Source organism: Lethenteron reissneri, chromosome 54 (assembly GCF_015708825.2).
Source record: "Lethenteron reissneri isolate LAM-NWPU_2019-01 chromosome 54, ASM1570882v1, whole genome shotgun sequence".
NCBI classification, from domain to species: Eukaryota; Metazoa; Chordata; class Hyperoartia; order Petromyzontiformes; family Petromyzontidae; genus Lethenteron; species Lethenteron reissneri.
The window spans coordinates 11,618,726-11,637,097 of record NC_083832.1 but is presented as its reverse complement, the minus strand read 5'-3'; the positions used below and the strand labels follow the sequence as shown (position 1 = coordinate 11,637,097).

The 18,372-nt window shown below is 56.6% G+C and overlaps 2 protein-coding genes across 2 annotated transcripts; both read right to left on the bottom strand.

Annotated features, from left to right (window-relative positions):
* Positions 1-2,099: 2,099 nt before the first annotated feature.
* AMDHD1 (amidohydrolase domain containing 1) lies at positions 2,100-7,952 on the bottom strand. The gene is made up of 9 exons (XM_061574095.1): positions 7,605-7,952; positions 6,569-6,675; positions 6,295-6,359; positions 5,499-5,776; positions 4,806-5,031; positions 4,444-4,568; positions 3,628-3,721; positions 3,244-3,404; positions 2,100-2,826 (listed from the first exon to the last, which is right to left on the bottom strand). The coding sequence occupies exons 1-9, from the start codon at positions 7,766-7,768 to the stop codon at positions 2,739-2,741; spliced, it is 1,308 nt and encodes a 435-aa protein (XP_061430079.1). The 5' UTR covers positions 7,769-7,952; the 3' UTR covers positions 2,100-2,738.
* A 1,115-nt stretch (positions 7,953-9,067) lies between these two features.
* Positions 9,068-18,336, bottom strand: SLC25A20 (solute carrier family 25 member 20). The gene is made up of 8 exons (XM_061574115.1): positions 18,037-18,336; positions 15,690-15,782; positions 14,671-14,798; positions 13,839-14,047; positions 12,089-12,161; positions 11,800-11,909; positions 10,962-11,086; positions 9,068-9,685 (listed from the first exon to the last, which is right to left on the bottom strand). Exons 1-8 carry the CDS (start codon positions 18,136-18,138, stop codon positions 9,623-9,625), a joined length of 903 nt encoding a protein of 300 aa, XP_061430099.1. The 5' UTR covers positions 18,139-18,336; the 3' UTR covers positions 9,068-9,622.
* Positions 18,337-18,372: the final 36 nt, after the last annotated feature.

The following is an 18,372-nucleotide window of genomic DNA, read 5'->3' as shown; positions in this document are numbered from 1 at the left end:
CCATGAGCGCCCTCTTCATCGTCATGTCCTCCCCAAGCAGCCGTCGTCACGATCATCACCGAACCTCGTGACCGTCCTCACCCATCACCCAACATCATCAACATCACCGACCACCACCGTGATCGTCGTGGACACAAACACTTGCGCGGTGAAAACCTTCAACATCGCGCAGTCACTCGCTCGCTGCTGCCGTGCACACGCAACGCATTACGCACTCGTTTGTAGGCGCGCGTAAATCACACGAACCCCCCCCCCCAACACACGAACACACAGCCCTCTCCCCCCCCACACAGCTGGGATGACCCCCACGGGCCCGGGGTCAGCGTCAGCTGTTCTAGCGCCAGAGCACGCGGGCGGAAGCGCGGCTCAAACCCTGGCACCAATCGACCCCTCCTCCTCCTGCCATCCACGTACACATCACCATCACAGCACACACACACCACCATCATAGCACACACACACCACCATCATCATAGCATACACACACCACCATCATAGCACACACATATCACCATCATAGCACACACACACCACCATCATAGCACACACACACCACCATCATCATAGCATACACACACCACCATCATAGCACACACACATCACCATCATAGCACACACACACCACCATCATAGCACACACCACCATCATAGCATACACACACCACCATCATAGCACACACACATCACCATCATAGACACACACACCACCACCATAGCTTACACACACCACCATCATAGCACACACACACCACCACCATAACTTACACACACCACCATCATCATAGCATACACACCCCACCATCATAATAGCACACACACACCACCACCATAGCTTACACACACCACCATCATAGCCTTCACAGACTGTTGGGGCAAGTGCTGTTAGCGAGCACCTATGGAGGCCGGCACGGCACACGAGGGGGTGGGTGGCCGGCACCACGCCCGGCCGCCTTTGTCTCCCCGAGTGGGGATGTTTATCCATGGCACCAGGTCCTCATCGTCTAAGGCTGAGTGGACACAACAAGACTACCTCGATCCGTCAGTGGCGCCCGCCGTCTCACGCCACCCGCTTGGCCTGGTCCACGCATTAGCGCGCTCCCCCCACAAACACGGCGACACGCACAGGAGACCCCGAAAGTCACGCACAACAACAAGAAACCTCCTAGCTGTGAGGTCCCTGCCCGAAGGCCCTGGGGGAACACCGTCAACACGCCCGCTGGCCAGGCACTCGCCGCTGGCGCAACCATCGACCCGCATTGGGGCGTCACCCCGGCCCATGGCGGATTGGAAACTCAATCGGGCATTTCTTTAGAAAACTCATTGATAAAGAAATGAAACCCAAACTATGGACCCCACAGTAAGTCCACTGTAGTCTGCCCGTCGACGAGGGAGGAGGGACAGCAACACGACACAACTCCTCTCGTGGCGAGCACAGAACACCACTGCTACGAGCTCCTGAACATCCAGCTGCTACTGCTGCTGCTTCATGCGCAAGAAGAGACCAGCTGCGTCACAGGCCTTGCCCACCTCTCCCATCAACATCACCAGCCATGGTCTACCCACTGCCGGATGAAGGCTTTCCCAATCCGCAGCCATCTCTCTCACGGCCCCGTGATATACCGGGGAAAACCCCGACCTGGTTCCGGCAGGTGACCATCGCTCCGTCTCCTCGGCGCACGTCTTCTTGGGCGAGTGTGTGTTCTCTGATGGGATGTATGCTATGATGATGTGCCGACCTTCATAGGTGCTCGCCAACAGCACTTCCCCCACCCGTCTGTCAAGGTATGTGCAGGGGATCTTATCATTGTCCAATATTGATCGATGCCCAGATACGATCGATGGCTCCTTACCGGTTGACCACATGATGTAAGCAGACGACTCAGCCGTTGCTGCTGCCTCTGAGAAGGAATTGGAGACTCCGCTGCTGAACGTGGAGTGTGCCACCAAGAGGTGGGTGGGGGGGGGTGCCTTACCATCAGCCCCATTCACAAGCCCACACTGACCAGCGTGGTGAAGTATGGTCAAACAACCGCCACTACCGACAAAGCGCTGGCAGTCCTTCACCCAACGGCGCATTGACAAGGGGCTGCAGATTATAGAATCACTCTTGCACGTTTTAATGCACTGACGGAATATTAAAGGGCACATGTCACGCCGTAGCCATGAAACAAGAGCGTCCGCAGCGAGAGATCAGTGACAAGCAAAAGCAGAGCGGGCGTCTGGCAGGTACAGGCGGAATCCCCGAGCGGTGCGACGAATCACGCCGCTTGCGATCCGATGAACTCTCACGACTCAGCGATACAATGCAGACGCAAGTCACAGAAGTTGTGGCCATGAAATCAAAACTATGGAGCCCACGGTAAATCCACTGTCGTCTGCCCTTCAACGAAGGAGGAGGAGGAATCGCAGAACGACACAAACCCTGTCCTGAAGCCCTCCCGTCGTTCAAGCATTCCATCCAATCATTTATTTTAAAACAAACGCGGCGGTCGTAGCGGCCTCCGGCGGCTGCTGGGGCGACGTGCAACCCAGGTCGGAACGCGGCAGGGCCTGCGGAATGGCTGCAGCACGAGAGACGCGAAACGCCGAGGAATTCAAGAAGGCGAGCGCCACCGTGCGTGCGAATCCGTAGCGTCGCGCTCATCCCGTGGCCGCGCACGCGGTCGTCACCGCACATCATCATCCGGGGATTCTCATTGGCGGTGGCGGCGGTGGCGTCACAGTCGGCGCCATCGGCATCACTTCTCGTAGACGACGTTGCCCTGAGTGATCACGTGACTGATGATGTCGCCGTGGCAGCCCAGCTGGTAGATGATGTGCTCCCACCTGACGGGCATTGGCACGGAGGACACGCAGACGCGCATGAGCAGACACGCACGCAGGACTACACACGCACGCACGTAGCCCAAGACAAAGATCCCCGCTGTGGTCTCCAAAAGGCTGTTGGGTCAGGGCATGGAGACTGGTCACGGCGTACGACGGGGTGGTGTGGCCAGTAGCATGCGCAGCCGCCTTTGTCTCCCGAGTGGTGAGGTTTACACACCGCATCAGGTACTCAGAATCAGAATCTTTATTTATAGATGTCTAGAAGAGGCTGAGTCGACCTAGGGGAGGCTCAGTTTCGGTTCAGATAACTGTCACTGGTGTTCAAACTCAGGTTGGCAGGTTCGTAGCGCAGCACGCTTACCGCTGCACACGACGCGCACACGCACGCGCTCGCACGTGCCCCACGTAGCCGCGTACCTGGGCTCGGCGATGATGACCATGTCTCCCTGCTTGCCTGGCTCCAGGGAGCCGTGTCGCTCCTCGCAGCCCAGGGCGTAGGCCGCGTTGATGGTGGCGGCCACCAGCGCCTCCGGGAGCGACATGCGCAGGCGTACGCACGCCAAGTTCATCACCACCGGCTGCGCACACACACACACACAGGTGCACAAAGACAAAGACCCCCCCACCATATAGCCTCTAATAGACTGTTAGGGCAAGTGCTATTAGCGAGCATTAGCAGTACGCGCATACACACGCACGCACGGCAGCTTCACTACCGCACACGTACACGTACACAATTTCAGCCTTACCCTGACACGTGACAACACAGAAACGGTGACACACAAGCGCCGGGCGCGTTACCATGGCGATGCAGTAAGCGTTGGGGTTGAAGTCGCTCCCCAGCGCGACGATGACTCCCGCGTCGATCATGGCCCTCGCTCGCGGCTCTTTCAGCCTGGGGCGGAGGTCAAAGGGCGAGCGACAGAGTCAAGGGGGCAACTCGGGGTCAAATGTGTCATGACGTGTATTACCAGGTAAGGCCCAATTAGCTATAGAGCTCTTTTTCAGAAGCGACCTGACATCAAATGACAGCTCAACGAAGTGGCTTATCACGGGGAAAGTGAAAGCAGTAGCCAAATACTCTAAACGCGTGTTTCTAAATGTGGAGGGAAAACCCGGAGGACCCGGAGAAAAATCCACGTGACCACGGGGAGAACACGCAAACTCCAAATATAGAGCAGGCGTCCAATTCAAGATTGGACCTACGACCTCCTGTATACCAGGCAAGGTAATTAGCGTCTCGCCACTGTGGCACGGCTAGTCTCACTTCCCCGGGTTACGACCTGGAGATGCTCGGCGCAGTTTCAAGCGCTGCTAAATCCGGCGGTGAGAATCGCTCTTCAACTTAACTGCAAGAGACAGCTGAAAATTAGCTTTGCATGTTAAACGCTCGTACACGCGACGATTGGGTTTGATTGGCTGTGTCGGTTTGGTGGAGAGTTTCACGATGCAAATATGGCCGCATCATGACGTGCCCTCACCCAAAAGAATCTATGAACAAGCACGATACCGCCTGCGAACACCTACGAGTTAAGTTACGTGGAAAGGGGCGCTCACTCGTATTCATGACCCCACCTAACCTCGGTGACCCCACGTGACCTCGGTGACCCATCTGACCTCAGTACGTATGCGGTGGAGGGCAGCAGCACGGCAGCGCAGCGTGCCGTCGCCATGGCCGCGATGCCCTCGTCGCTCGTCTCCTCCAGGTGGCTCACGGCGCGAGCGCCCAACTCAGCGGCCAGCTGCAACGGCACGGCAACACGCGGCTTGCTGATAAGCACCACGGTTGCCAAGCAGCGTATCGTAACGTGCCCTGGGCCCCGCACCCTCCATACGGACGGCCCTTCGCGGTGGCACAGGCAGGCGAGCTTGCAGTCGACCCCGCCGGCGACGGGAAACCAGCGGAGGGAGCGGAGGGCTCGCGGCGACTGAAGATGACGCGGGGCAACCTGTGGGTCGAAGCGGACGGGGCGGCTCACCTCGCCGGCGCCCATGTCGGTGAACTCGTCGCCGTGGAAGTTGAGCAGGAAGCCGAGGTCGCGCGCGGCGCGCAGCACGGAGCGGGCGGCGTCCCGCTCGAACACGCCGCGCTCCAGGAACACGTCGGCCAGCTCCACGCGCAGCGAGCCGTCCTCCACGAGGCGCCGCACCGCCGGCAGATGCTCGCGCACCACCTCCTCCGTGTACCCGTCCGCATCGCGCCCTCTGGCGGGCGCGCCACGGGGGTCACGGGGGGTTGAGAGATACGGGGTCACGGGGGGTTGAGAGATACGGGGTCACGGGGGGTTGAGAGATACGGGGTCACGGGGGGTTGAGGGATACGGGGTCACGGGGGGTTGAGAGATACGGGGTCACGGGGGGTTGAGGGATACGGGGTCACGGGGGGTTGAGAGATACGGGGTCACGGGGGGTTGAGAGATACGGGGTCACGGGGGGTTGAGGGATACGGGGTCACGGGGGGTTGAGGGATACGGGGTCACGGGGGGTTGAGGGATACGGGGTCACGGGGGGTTGAGGGATACGGGGTCACGGGGGGCACGCAGGAACGGGGAAGGCGCGGGCGCTCTCGCCCGCCACCTCCTCCGCACGCCCTGCCGCGTCGCGCTCTCTCGCGGGGACAGTTGGACGCGCGCGGAGAGGACGCGGGGACGCCGCGGGCGTCCGCGACTCGCCTGGGCACGGCGTGCGCGCCGCAGTAGGAGCTGACGATCCTGAGCGGCACCAGCGCGCGCGCCCGCTCCAGCGTGCGCAGCATGCGCAGCTCGCTGGCGAGCTCCAGGCCGTAGCCGCTCTTGGCCTCCACGACCGTGGTGCCGGCGCGGAGGGCGCGGCGCAGGCGCTCGCACAGCGACGCCAGCAGCTGCGGCTCCCCGGCGGCGCGCGTGCTCTCCACCGTCGAGTGGATGCCCCCGCCCGCACGGTGCACGTCCAGGTACGAGGCTCCCGCCAACTGGGGGGGGGGGGGGGGGGGGGGGGGGGTAGCGGGGGGGGGTGAGGGCAGGAGGGAGAAAGAGGTGAGAGAGTGGGAGGGAGTGTGGAGAGGACGGCAAGAGAACGAGAGGGAAGAAGGTGGAGGGAGCAGTCTGACAGGGTGCAGAGATGAGGGAGGCGAGAGGGAGGAGGGTGAAAGAGGTGAGGCTGTTAGAGAGGTGATAGAGTGGATGGGAGAGAGAGAGGGGTGAGAGGGTGAGTGATGGGAAGGTGAGCAGTGAGAGGGTGAGCGGTAAAGTGGTGAGAGAGAGAGGTGAAAGGGAGAGTGACGGGGTGGGTGACCGCTGAGAGGGTCAGCTGTGAAACGGTGAGCATTGAGGAAGCTGAGTGGTAAAATGGTGGCAGGCAAAGGGTGAGTGTTTATAGGGTGAACAACACACTGGGTGAGTGTTGGCAGAGAGAGTGAGTGAGTGAGCGCGTGACCGTGCCAATGCCGAGAGGGTGAGCATCGCGGTGAGCAGTGGGCGCGTCGCTCACCTTCATGGCGAACTCGTGCACGCGGTCTCCCGCCCACACCGGGTGAGTGTGCGCGTCCACCAGACCTGGGCTCACCGGGTGAGGGAGCGTGATGGGACCGGGTCACAAAGAGGGCAGGGGTTCGTGAATCAGTGGGGGAGATGATTGAGAGGGAAGCTGTGAGTGAGAAGAGGGAGCTGCGAGGAGGGAGCTGGGGGAGGGAGCTGGGGGAGGGAGCTGAGGGAGGGAGGGGGCTGGGGGAGGGAGGGAGCTGGGGGAGGCGGGAGCTGGGCACCTGGGATCACGCTGTGTCCCTGCGCGTCGATGATCTGGTCGAAGGAGCAGCCCTCGAACTGCGCGGCGATCTCCTCCGCCGGCCCCACCGCCACCACGTCCCCATCTCTGCACGCCGCACGGCACCACAAACTCTCTTTGCTGAAGCCCTCTAATCATGGCCAGCAGGAGACCTCGACTTCGGCCTCTTAGCTGTGGAACTTCCTGCTGCTGCTGCTGCCACACGCAAGGATGGCGTAGAGAGAATTAACTCGTTTCGAGGGACGGTGCCAATTCCGCAGGAGTCTCAGCCGGGGGCTTGTGGCGAGCCGGCTGCCACAGCCATCCCTCTGCTCCAGTAACCGAGGGATTTCGTGTAAGTCCACAAGTCAACATTTGCTCCTCTGCAGCCCCCATTGTTTGGAATTCCCTGTCCCCTGCCACCAGTGCTGTTGCCTCCCTGCCCCCACCCATTCAAATCTCGGCTCAAGATGTAAATGTGTTAAGTCTGCCTGTTATAGATGCACACTCACACAGAGACCCAGAGACTCACACAGAGATCCATAGACTCACAGAGAGACCCAGAGACTTATCGAGACACACAGACTCACGCCTCTTTTTCTCTATAAAATGATGTTAGAATGCGTTCAGTGATATAAATCCACACGACTGTATCATTGCGTCGAACCGCGTTGGGCTGGGGACGGTGTTTAATCTCCACGATCGTGGTGACCAGCCTGCAACCCGACAGAATCAGATTGACTCATGCTGGAGGAATCCGATGAGCGACAAAGCTCTTCTTCACAGATCGTCTCCCACTGGGGGGCCCGGCCAAGTGTTCATTGCCACGTGACCCTGTCGATCCCAATTGTGACGACCACGACCGGCACCGGCCCGGCGTGACACCAACACCACCACTACCACCACCACCCCCCCACCCCACCACCACCCCCCCCCCCCTACCACCTCCACCACCACCACCCCACCACCAACATCACCACCCCACCACTAACACCACCACCACCACCCCCACCACTACCACCACAGTCTCACCGCACCTGCCGACCACCACGCTGCCGTTCGGGACGATGGCCACGTCTGCCATGTCCGCCCCGGCCAGGTAGCGCTGCCCGCCCCGGCAGACCACCACCACTTGCGCCGCTCCCCGCACCAGCAGCCGCTGGGCCACCCGCACCGCCACGCCGCCGCCGCCGTCGCTCATGATGCCGCCGTGCTGAGAGTGAGCGACGTCCCGGTGGCGAATGTTGAAGTGAGTGCCCGCGGGTCACCGGCCCTGGGAATCATTAACCCTGGTTTGGTCGCAGTTGAGAAGGCGGTGATGGGCACGTCCCTCCGCCTGTGCCAATCAGGCAGAACGCCGATACATACAAAGAGCCCCCCCCTGTGCTGCTCCCCCTGTGCTGCTCTGTGCTGCTCTCCCTGTGCTGCTCCCTGTGCTGCTCCCTGTGCTGCTCCCTGTGCTGCTCCCTGTGCTGCTCCCTGTGCTGCTCCCTGTGCTGCCCCCTGTGCTGCTCTGTGCTGCTCCCTGTGCTGCTCCCTGTGCTGCTCCTTGTGCTGCCCCCTGTGCTGCTCCCTGTGCTGCCCCCTGTGCTGCTCCCTGTGCTGCTCCCTGTGCTGCTCCCTGTGCTGCTCTCTGTGCTGCTCCCTGTGCTGCTCGCTCAGCGCTTCTTCTGCACACTGCACGGAACCGCGTCGGACGCTCTCGCTGTGTCGAGTGGCTGCCGTGACCTTTGGGGCGACTCTGGGGGTTGATGTTGTGCTCAGGGACAGTGCTCATTGGCACGAGCGTCATGTGCAATCTGTCGAGATTAAAACATCCTCATCATGGTCCCATGATGTAAAGTGCAATCCCTTGTTATCCACTCTTACCTCTCTATTGCTGCACTATGAAGAAGGCGCATTGCCAGAAATGTAACAATTTATAGTTATTAAGGCCAGTGTTATTAACTACCGTGTGGACTATGGTAGCTTAGTGTTTGATACGATGGTCCAATGTTGGTTCAGCCAATGGACTCTACGGCACAGACATCCAGATTCTCTGCTGAGGAGGTGTGAAGAGTGACCCAGAGCCTGAGACCGGCTAAAGCCAAGCAAATTCACTGCAGGCTGCCCTAGACGACATCATTACAATTGTCTGGGCAGCAGGATCGGTTCTTTTAAGAATGCAAGGATGCCCTGGTGATTGCAGCAACTACATCAACCTCTTCAGTGCGTGGCCGGGAGAGATCCTGGCAAATCTTATTCAATATCACCGCCTTGCCAGGCATGCCAAGGAGAAGCTCATGGAGAGACATTGCCGTTTCAGGCTGGGGCGGTCCTGCACGGGCACCCTGTTTTCTGTCCATCGGCTCCAGCAGGTGTTGGGAATTTCAAGGAGACCTCCATCTCTGCTTTAAGACCTACGATCCGAGTGTTACACGCCTAAACCTCGACTTGTGTCATTCTCACCAAACACAGACATTGCCCACGGACTGCAGGCCGAACTCAACAATGCAGCATATTTCGTCTCAAGTTTCTCAAGGCATATATTTATTACGCTTTACAAATTGTTCACATTTTTTCATCTCACGTGCTTCACCGATCCAATCACCTCCATACGATTGCTAAACCCCCCAAAAAACTATGAAAATAATAAAACCCCATTAAGGCGCTGCGACGTACGGAGTGGTATCTCCGTCCGCCCCGAATGTCCGTTCGTAACGGGGGCCACCGTTCACTCGGGGCTCCGGCAACGGCGCAGAATGCATTGGTGGGTGCTGCTGGTCCCGGCAGAGTCACCATAGCCACGCGCGGCAGGCAAGGCAGCAGAACCAGATAAGGCCAGTGAGGTGGGGGAGGTGTGTGGGGGGAGGGCGGAGCGAGACAGGGGGATGAAAGAGATGCGGGGGAGGTCGAGGGAGATGGGGAGAGGGCGGGAACCAGGGGGAGACCGGTGGAGGAAGGGAGAGGGAGGTTTGGCAACCTGTGAACCCCCACTCATAATGTGGGAGCAGTATTTGAGATGTGAGAGCAGCAGGGGTGGGGGGATGGTGGGGGAGGAGGGGGTAGGGGGGGTTCACATGTTGGGTGCGAGCCAGTTGAGGAACTTCATGGCAACCTCGAACCCCAGGAAGCACGCCTGCAGGGAAACACACAGCGTCAGGACGCTTCTCACCGACACCACAAAACACGTTGTCTTCACTCATTTGTCCTCTGTCCCGTCGCGAAACAAAGAGTCCACTGAGAATTCTCCCAGTGCAGTGCGGCAACCCGCCTGCTAGAGAGAATGGCCCACTGAACAAGACGTCGCAGACCTACTTCTGAGATCCCGTCAGGTGACCCCTTCCCACACACCCTGCTGCTACAGAGAGATTTGTTGCAGGGCGGGTAAAAGCAGCCTCTACATTTTTTTTATTCTCAGAATGAGTGTCTAAAGTAGAATGAAAACCGAAATGATAGATTTGACCTTAAAATCGCAACACAACCCATTTAATAATTACGGTTGAGCAGTTACAACCCAGATTCTCGCCCCCGATCTCCATCGGTGCCAGCTAGGCAACGCTCCGACCTCTGTGCCATCTGGGCACCTGCCACCAAGCGCATTTACAAAGGCAGCCATACTGGCACGAGTTACATTTAAATACAGGCCACACCCACCCACGCATGTGACCCACAGCAGGGGTTGGCGGATCACGCACACGTTTTTTTAACTACAAAACACTCGAGCTTGTTGCTGGGCTGTAAAGTGGCCAGGAGATAGATTTAAATCCATCTGTGCGGAGAGATTTGAGAGTACTACGAGCCCCTTGTTTTTCCACGTGCTCAGAGCTACAAGTTCAGTTCCTGAAGATGCTCCCAGCACGTGGTGTGAAACGTCAGACATCGTGCCAAACGCCTTGCGGTACAACCCGTCGCCTTATCCACCACACTGTGTTCAACCACCGCACTGCAGATCACAACACTCCTCTTTCTGCTTCTTCCCACGCACTGCTAAATATGCAATTCCCTCCTCCCACAATCTATTTTCTCTTATAATAATGCCCTTGCTGAATTCAAGAAGCGTGTTACACGCTCATCGACGACAGCTTTGATAATAGCGCTGGTCGTTCGTTGCTAGTCACTTGGCGTTTTGGACTTTTGGGTTTGTGCTTAGCAACTGTGATGTAAATAATACACAATGGAGAGCTGCTTCTTCTTTCGTACGGCTGATGTAGATGCAGAGCAACAACTAAAATTCCACATTCAGGTGGTCAAGCCAAATAACCGCGTGTGTATTGCCGTGATGTCTCCTTCGTATTTGTGTATCGGGCACTGCATTGTTGCCATTATCATGGGAAACGTGGCGGAGACGTGGTGGTGACTTGAGGACTGACATGAGGGTTAGCGGTGGGCGTCATGTGCGGCGCGGGTCTCACCGCATTGGCTGGGAATGCTCTCAGCATGACGGCCGTGAATCCCTTGTAGAGAGAGAGGACTCCCTCCTCCCGCACCAACTCCCTGAGCACGTCACGGAACCCGTGCGGGTACTTCCCCTCCGGTGCTGCGCAGCAACAACAACAACAACAGCCGCCATTCACCACTTACACTCCTACTTTTCCACTGGCACATCCGAGCCGAGTCAGCGCAGGGACCACTGGCTATTTGCCACACTGAGCCGGGAACCAAGAAGACATCTGAATCTGGCCCGGGACTATGCAGGGCCAGGGACAGGGCTGCTGATGACGCGTTTATTTTGTGCGACGTCAGCGGCACAACTCCGCTTCTGCAGTGGAAGAACAAGCGTGCGTGTCGTCACAATTCGCACGGGGCTGGACTCGGTACGGCCATGGCACGGCTTGGTTATACCACGGCGTTTGTGCCAGGCTCGGGTGCACTTCAGAGCCACAGCAACAACAATCGCAAGTCACCACTGAGCAACGATGTCACAACGGCACTTGTGCCAGGCCAAACGCACTTTAAGGCCATCATGTGAAGTTTCGGAGGCTTGCCGGCAGAGGTTAACAGACCGAGTTGACTGTTGTACACACACGCACATTGTGTCTACACATTCAGGGCACCTACAGTGAGGCAGTGAAGGAGAGTGAGTGTAGGGTCTCAAGAGGAAGTGACGGGGAGAGGGAGGGTGTCAGAGAGTGAGGCAGGTAACTAAGACACGAGAGAGGGAGTGACGGAGAGAGGGAGTGAAGAAATGAGCGAGTGGGCAACACAATGATTGGTGACCGAGTGTGGACCGAGTATCCGGATGGGTTGTACCGGTTTGGAAGCGAGACTTGAGGGTGTCAGGCGGGATCGCCACCGCCCAGTTGAAAATTCCAGCCATGCCTCCCGCAAACAGGATCTTAGGGACGCTCAGGTCAGACACACTGCACACACACGCACACAGAGAGATTCCGCATTCAGCCCGAGGGCAATCTCTGTCAGCAGGCTAAGTTACAGTACCGACGGGTGTGTTGAGTTTTAAGATTCAACAGAGCAGTGCAGCGGTGAGCATACTGCGCGACAGTGGGGTGCGGGCACGAGTGCGGGAGCCATGCCCACTGACCTGCCCCCCTCCGGCGTGAGGACGTTCTTGAGCCACTCGTACGTCATGAAATACATCCCGCTGGCTGGGACATCTGTACACGCGCAAACGCGCAAACGCACCAAGGTTAAAAATATTCACGTGCGAGACAACCCCACCACCACTGTACTCCCGATTCCCCAGTTAGAGAGGAAAGCCCTAACTGCCCAGGAGAGGGCGCTGTAGACGCCGTCCCTTGCAGCCTCGTGCGGGCAGCGATCTGGTGCCTGTCCCGAGAAATGTGGCTTTTGACCCAGAGCCCAAGGGTACAGGTGAGGGGTTAATCTCATTCCGTCAGGTTTGACGAAGCCCAGTCATTATCATTCCACTGTACAGATGGTGCATCCTTGTTATTATCATTGCTTGTTTACCCAGGAAAGTCTCACCGAGTCCCAAGACTCATTCTCAGAAGGTTGCTGCCATTCTTTTTGCGGTGGAAGGGTGGAGGGGGGTGATGTTGTCGCTGTGCGTGATCCAGTTTTTGAGCACTGGGATGTGTGGGCAATACCGGTGACAGTATTTGTTTTGTTTAGCCAAAGGGGAGAACATTGGAGAACCTGGAGGAAACCCATGCAGAACAGGGAGAGAACAAATACAACTCCACACAGATAGACACCAGGGTTGGGAATCAAACCTAGCGCATCTTGCTGTGGAGCACAAGCGTTACCACTGCCCCACCCTGGTGCCCAGCCTCACTCTGTTGAGGTGAAGGTGGCGGCGTGGTTTAGGTGTACAGCTTTAATTTCTCACTGTGACTCACTTTGTTCCATCACATTGGTTAATTTTTTTGGATTAGGATTAACAAATAGCATACATAAATGGTAGATCACCTATTCTTACACAATTTGCGTAAGAATAGGCGAGCACGTCCCATTTTAACACACGCTGTTTTGAGGAGCAGCTGCATTTAAACACGAAATATTAACCCTCAAGGTGAACGGAAAATCGTCCTGGCTGCGACGTCACGTCGACGATGACTGCTCCCACAAGTCGGTCGGTGGTTGAGTATCTGCGTGCGGCCGACGAGATTGGCGCGCGCGCCGCGAGCGCGTCACACAGCGGCGCACCGGCCACGTGACGCACGTGAAGCCCGGCCCGCAGCAGCTGCTGCTGGCGGCTGGTGCCAAGTTGCCCGTGGCCTTCCCCTTCTCCCACCACAGCCACAGTCACGTGTGTGACCGGCTGGCAGCAGGAATGGGAACCTGGGCTCCATTTCAGCCGGGTTTGACCGGGTCAGTGACCGGGATCATATGGCGGGTGACGTTTGCAGTCCTGTTTCAGAAGTTCGTGTTTCAAGCCCCCCGGCCGCCCTGATTAATATTGCTGCTGTGTTTGAACCGTAAATATTACGCGCTGTCTGCATCGCAGTGAGCATCTTAGATCCAATTAAGTTATTTGAAAGGGAGTATAATGTGTGTGCTGGTGTTCATGGCCTAAAAATGTGAAACAAAAACTACCGCAAATTAGTGGCCAGTGCTGTGTCACCTTGTAGGAGGGAGACCCCAGCCTAAAAAAAAAAATACCACTGGAAATTCGCATTATTGAGACGAGATGTGATGACGTAAGGCGATTTAGCATTATGGGGCAAATGTAAGCACCAAACAAATGCAAATCTTACTTCAGCACCCGGAAGCACCACGTTCAGTACAGGTCACGTGCCACCGTCCGGTCTACCAGCAACCCGGGAATAAATTCGGTGAGAAATTAATCCGTAAACAAACAAAGATCGCACCGCGCATGAGTGTGAGGGCGGTGCCCTTGTAGACGCCGCGGATGCCGGACTCGCGGTAGATCTGCTTGACGCAGTCCATGGGGCCCGCGTACTTAATGCCGCCCGTGTTGGCCTGCACCTGCAGGAGGCACTTGATGCGCTCGCCGGGCGCCATGATGACCGTGGTGAACACGCCGGACAGCATGCCGGCCTTGAAGAGCTGGATGTACCTGTGGGTCGGCACCGCGGGCACCGTTTAGCCTCCGTCCGGACTACCGCGAGAACTGTTGCACACACAGCCACGGCGAGCCGGTAACTACACCGCAGTGGGTTCGTGAATCGGATATGCAATGAATAGCCACTACGACCAGCACGCACACCGCACTCACTGCAATCACACACACACACCAGAGCCACTGCTAGCCTCCAACTACAATACCCGATGGCTTAGGTATGAGAAACGCGACACACGTGCACACTTGCCACAACCATCAGAGCCACCGTCAGCTACACGTTTAAGGCCTGTGCATTACAAATGCTAGAAACTGCCAATACATCATGCGTGCATGCACCGCACTTTCCACAACCACCGCCAACCTCAAACTACACTCCTGAGGGCTTGGAAACAATAACCAAGACACAACCGCTACACGCAACACAGCGCATCACCACACAAGATGACATCACGCTATCTCGTGCAACAAAGACGGACACAATGAAACACAACCACAACATACCACCAGACAAAACCGAAACACCGCCCCACACTACGAAACACCACTGCCACACTCGCAACCGGCAAACACAAGCCACAGAGATAGATTCCGTACACGGCCTTCACTCAACTACGCACGTCAGAGAGTCCTCGGGGTGCGTCTGCTGAAACTTCTTGCCGAGGCCGAATCCAAAGAAGCAAACGGCGAACATGGGCGCCACCCCCACCAGCGGCGCCGCCATGCCCTTGTAGAGCCCCCGCAGGCCCTGGCGAGACAAGCGACGGACGAGACGAGGTGGGACCAACACAAGCGGCCTGTGGTATCTGTAGGGACTGCAGGCGAAGGCCATTCACATCCATGTCTTGCCTCGTAAAGGCCACGATTCACCAAGGTAATTGAATGCGTGTTCACACGACGTGTTTTCCCAATAACACGGTTCTTCTAAAAGGGAACACTTTTTGCACAACGCGGAACGCGCCCGTTATAACGAGGTTCATGAGCGGTCATTGACGAACTACTTTCTTGAGCTACGCGGCCGAGCGGTACAGTGATACAGTACGCGGAACGATACAGTCACGTGGCGGCGTACCCTCAGCCAAGTTTTTTGTCCCACCAGGAGATGACTGCAGGCTGATTTTACCGTGCAGCAATTCCTCGCTTAACGTGACACAGTTCAGGAACGCATCTACTACCGCATAAAAATAGTAATGACTGTATATATGTTTATTTGAAAGATAACCCATACTTTACAATATTTACAATCACCAATTGATCTGGCTGTTCTCAACAAAAATGTCCTTTCTGGGCCTTTGTGTTTTGGGTTATAAAACTGCGACCTTTAACTCTCAGGAGATGGAATTTTTGGAAAATTAAGTGCAGAACCAAATTTAGCGTGACCTTTCTTTATGCGTGCAAGCCACTTACCTAGCCGAGCCCATAAACGTCCCACACCCGAGATCCCGGTTTTAATCACAGACGGCGGAAACTCGCATTCAAACCTCGGACCTCAGCAGTGCCAGCTCAGCACTCTGACCTCTGAGCTGCATCGGCCACCTCACAACACTCCGTACGTTGAACTCCTTTGGCACCGTACATAGCCAGCCAACCGTGCAAATCGTAGGTGCGGGCAGATACGGAGCGAGCTGGACGCACGCACCTCTTTGGCGAGGGTCTTGCGGCAGCAGTCGAAGGTGCCGGCATAGAGGGGAGACTCGCCGGGTAGCGGTCGGGGCTGGGTCTGGAGGCGAACCTGTGGGGTCACGCACAGCGCCCGCACGGACACCCACATTAGTGACAGCAGGTCGCTGGCAGTAGCCCAAGTCAAGTGAGGTTCATGTTATTGATAGCGAGTCAGTGGATTCGTCTAAAAGGAGCACAACACATGTTATTTTGAGCAAAAATAACTGCACTGTAATGAAACAGTCGTACATTAAATTTCACAATAAGGACAGTGAGGTACAACACCAACGAGGTAAAACAATCACAACAACCACACCACAATCATCACACAAACAACCACACCAGTCATCACACAAACAACCACACCACAATCATCACACAAACAACCACACGACATAAGACTGCTGTAACGCCTAACCACAATACTGCATCATACCACTCCACCCAACACCCTTAACCTTTGCCCTACAGCTGTAACCATACAACAGTAACACTGACCCAGCCCCAACCAAGTCCATATAACCCTAAATCCTAATGCGATAGCCCAAGTCCCCGTGACTGATAACACTGTGACCAAACTCCCAGGGCCGGTGGATGCAGAATCGGACTTCCAAATAAACGTTACGGGGAGAGAGGCAAACGCATCAACACACGCAGACCTGAGCCTCAGTTAATACAATAATCACGGCTCACCTTTAAGTTTTAAAATGCCAGGATTATTTTGTTTGGCCTGGCAGGAGAACTCAAAAAGGCCAGGATGGATTTTGTCAATTTTTGCAAGTGACACCTGGGCCACCATAATGGCAAAATGACAAAGGCAAAGCAAATAAAGCAGAGCAGTGACGTGAATAGAAATCAGCACAAAAGCAACTACACTACGCGTATCGTGCACATTTTAAAAGATTGTAACAAAGTAAAATATAACGTTACCCTGCAGTGAAAATCTGCTGAATGCAATGACATGTGCCTGCTGGTTTTTTTCACTAACATTTTCACGTATAAATGTGGTTTGCGGTCCATTTCACACAGTGGTTAAAGGACACGTGAAAAATACGAGTAGGTTTTACCCTTTCCGGCAATAAAACAGGAGGTGTTAAGATGTTCAAACACCAAATATGAACCTTTAGCAAGGGATCAAGTCCGCATCAACCACACGTACTTGTGGTGACCATGCAGACAGACTCGATAATGTGGCATTGACTTTGAGACTGTTAGGCCTACACCAGAGACAGCCTTCTTGACACACGTCTCAAAGGCAATGCGTAGATTATTAATGATCAGAGCACGTCTGTTTGCATGTCCACCGCAAGTACGTGCGGTTTGTGTAGTCTTCTATTCCTTGCCGAAGCGATCTGTTTGGTGTTTGAACGTCTGAACACCCGGGTCCCTATTGTAACTTTGATACTGGCAGCAGCAGCAGCACATGTTCTCGTGCAGGCCACGCGTGGGCGCCAGAGGGCTGTGAGATGAGAGTGAGATGAGAGTGAGGGGCCGGAGTCAGCCGTAGCCCGTGAGGCCCTAGCACATTAAACCCCCCTTGTCTCGTGTGCTGCATGTCTACACAGCACACACACACAGCACAAACACAGCACACACACACAGCACAGCACACAACACACACAGCACACACATCACACACGCAGCACACACACACCATAGCGCACACACCACACAGTACGCACACACACACAGCGCGCGCGCACACAGGGCACACAGCACACACACCACACACACACAGCACACACACCACACACACACACAGCACACACACACAGCACACACACACAGCACAGTCACAGCACACACACACAGCACAGTCACACCACACACACACACGTGCGTTGTGTGCACGTGGCGCCGTGTTGAAGGGCGGCAGATGATTCCGCTTGTGGCGATGAACGCCGCGCGAGGGGCAAGAGGAGCTCCCCGCGGGGGCGAAACACGGGGACGCGATTCGCCATCACCAACCAGGCCTCTCTACCCCGTCAGGGTATCTCCTGGACTCCTAAACCCCTAAACCCCTGCACCCCTGCACATCACCACCACCACCACCCCAAGCTACACCACCTGCATGGCAACTTACACCACGCTGCATCTGCAGGACCCCTCCACATATCCCCTTGCTACCCCCCTGCACCCTCCCTGGCAATCCCCTGCAAAACCCCTTCGCGCCCCGATAACCTGCACATCCCCTACAACCCCACGTCCCTTTACCCCCTCGCCTTCCCCTATCCCCCTGACCCCATAGACCCCGCTATGACCCCTAGACCCCGCTGTGACCCCTAGACCCCGCTGTGACCCCTAGACCCCGGGGGGGGGGGTACCTTGATGGTGTCGAGGGGGTGCCCGGTGAACACGAGGCAGACGCCGCCGAAGCCGCCGGCGAAGAAGTTCTTCACGGGGCTGATTCGCTGCTGTTCGGCCATGGCAAGAGGAGAGAGACAACAGGGGGGGACAGCAGACGAGAGGAGAGAGAGGAGACACACACAGAGGAGAGAGACAGAGGAGAGAGACAGAGGAGACACACACAGGGGAGAGAGACAGCGGCAAGGAGGCAAGGCCGGCACTGTCCCCCCTCACCTTTGCCCCAGTTAAGGAGGCGGAGGCGGCGGCGATGGCTCCTCCTCCTCCCCCTGCTGCTGCCTCCTCCTCCTTCCCCT

Excerpts from the sequence above, each read along its gene's own strand:
- AMDHD1 (XM_061574095.1), bottom strand. The coding sequence starts at position 7,768 with ATGAGCGACGGCGGCGGCGGCGTGGCGGTGCGGGTGGCCCAGCGGCTG. Across the intron at positions 6,360-6,568 it reads GGGACACAGCGTGATCCCAG|GTCTGGTGGACGCGCACACT; the intron begins GTGCCCAGCTCC and ends CGGTGAGCCCAG. Across the intron at positions 3,722-4,443 it reads TCCACCGCATACGTACTGAG|GCTGAAAGAGCCGCGAGCGA; the intron begins GTCAGATGGGTC and ends CCTCCGCCCCAG.
- SLC25A20 (XM_061574115.1), bottom strand. The coding sequence starts at position 18,138 with ATGGCCGAACAGCAGCGAATCAGCCCCGTGAAGAACTTCTTCGCCGGC. Across the intron at positions 11,910-12,088 it reads CTCACGCCGGAGGGGGGCAG|TGTGTCTGACCTGAGCGTCC; the intron begins GTCAGTGGGCAT and ends GTGTGTGTGCAG. Across the intron at positions 9,686-10,961 it reads GAGCATTCCCAGCCAATGCG|GCGTGCTTCCTGGGGTTCGA; the intron begins GTGAGACCCGCG and ends GTTTCCCTGCAG.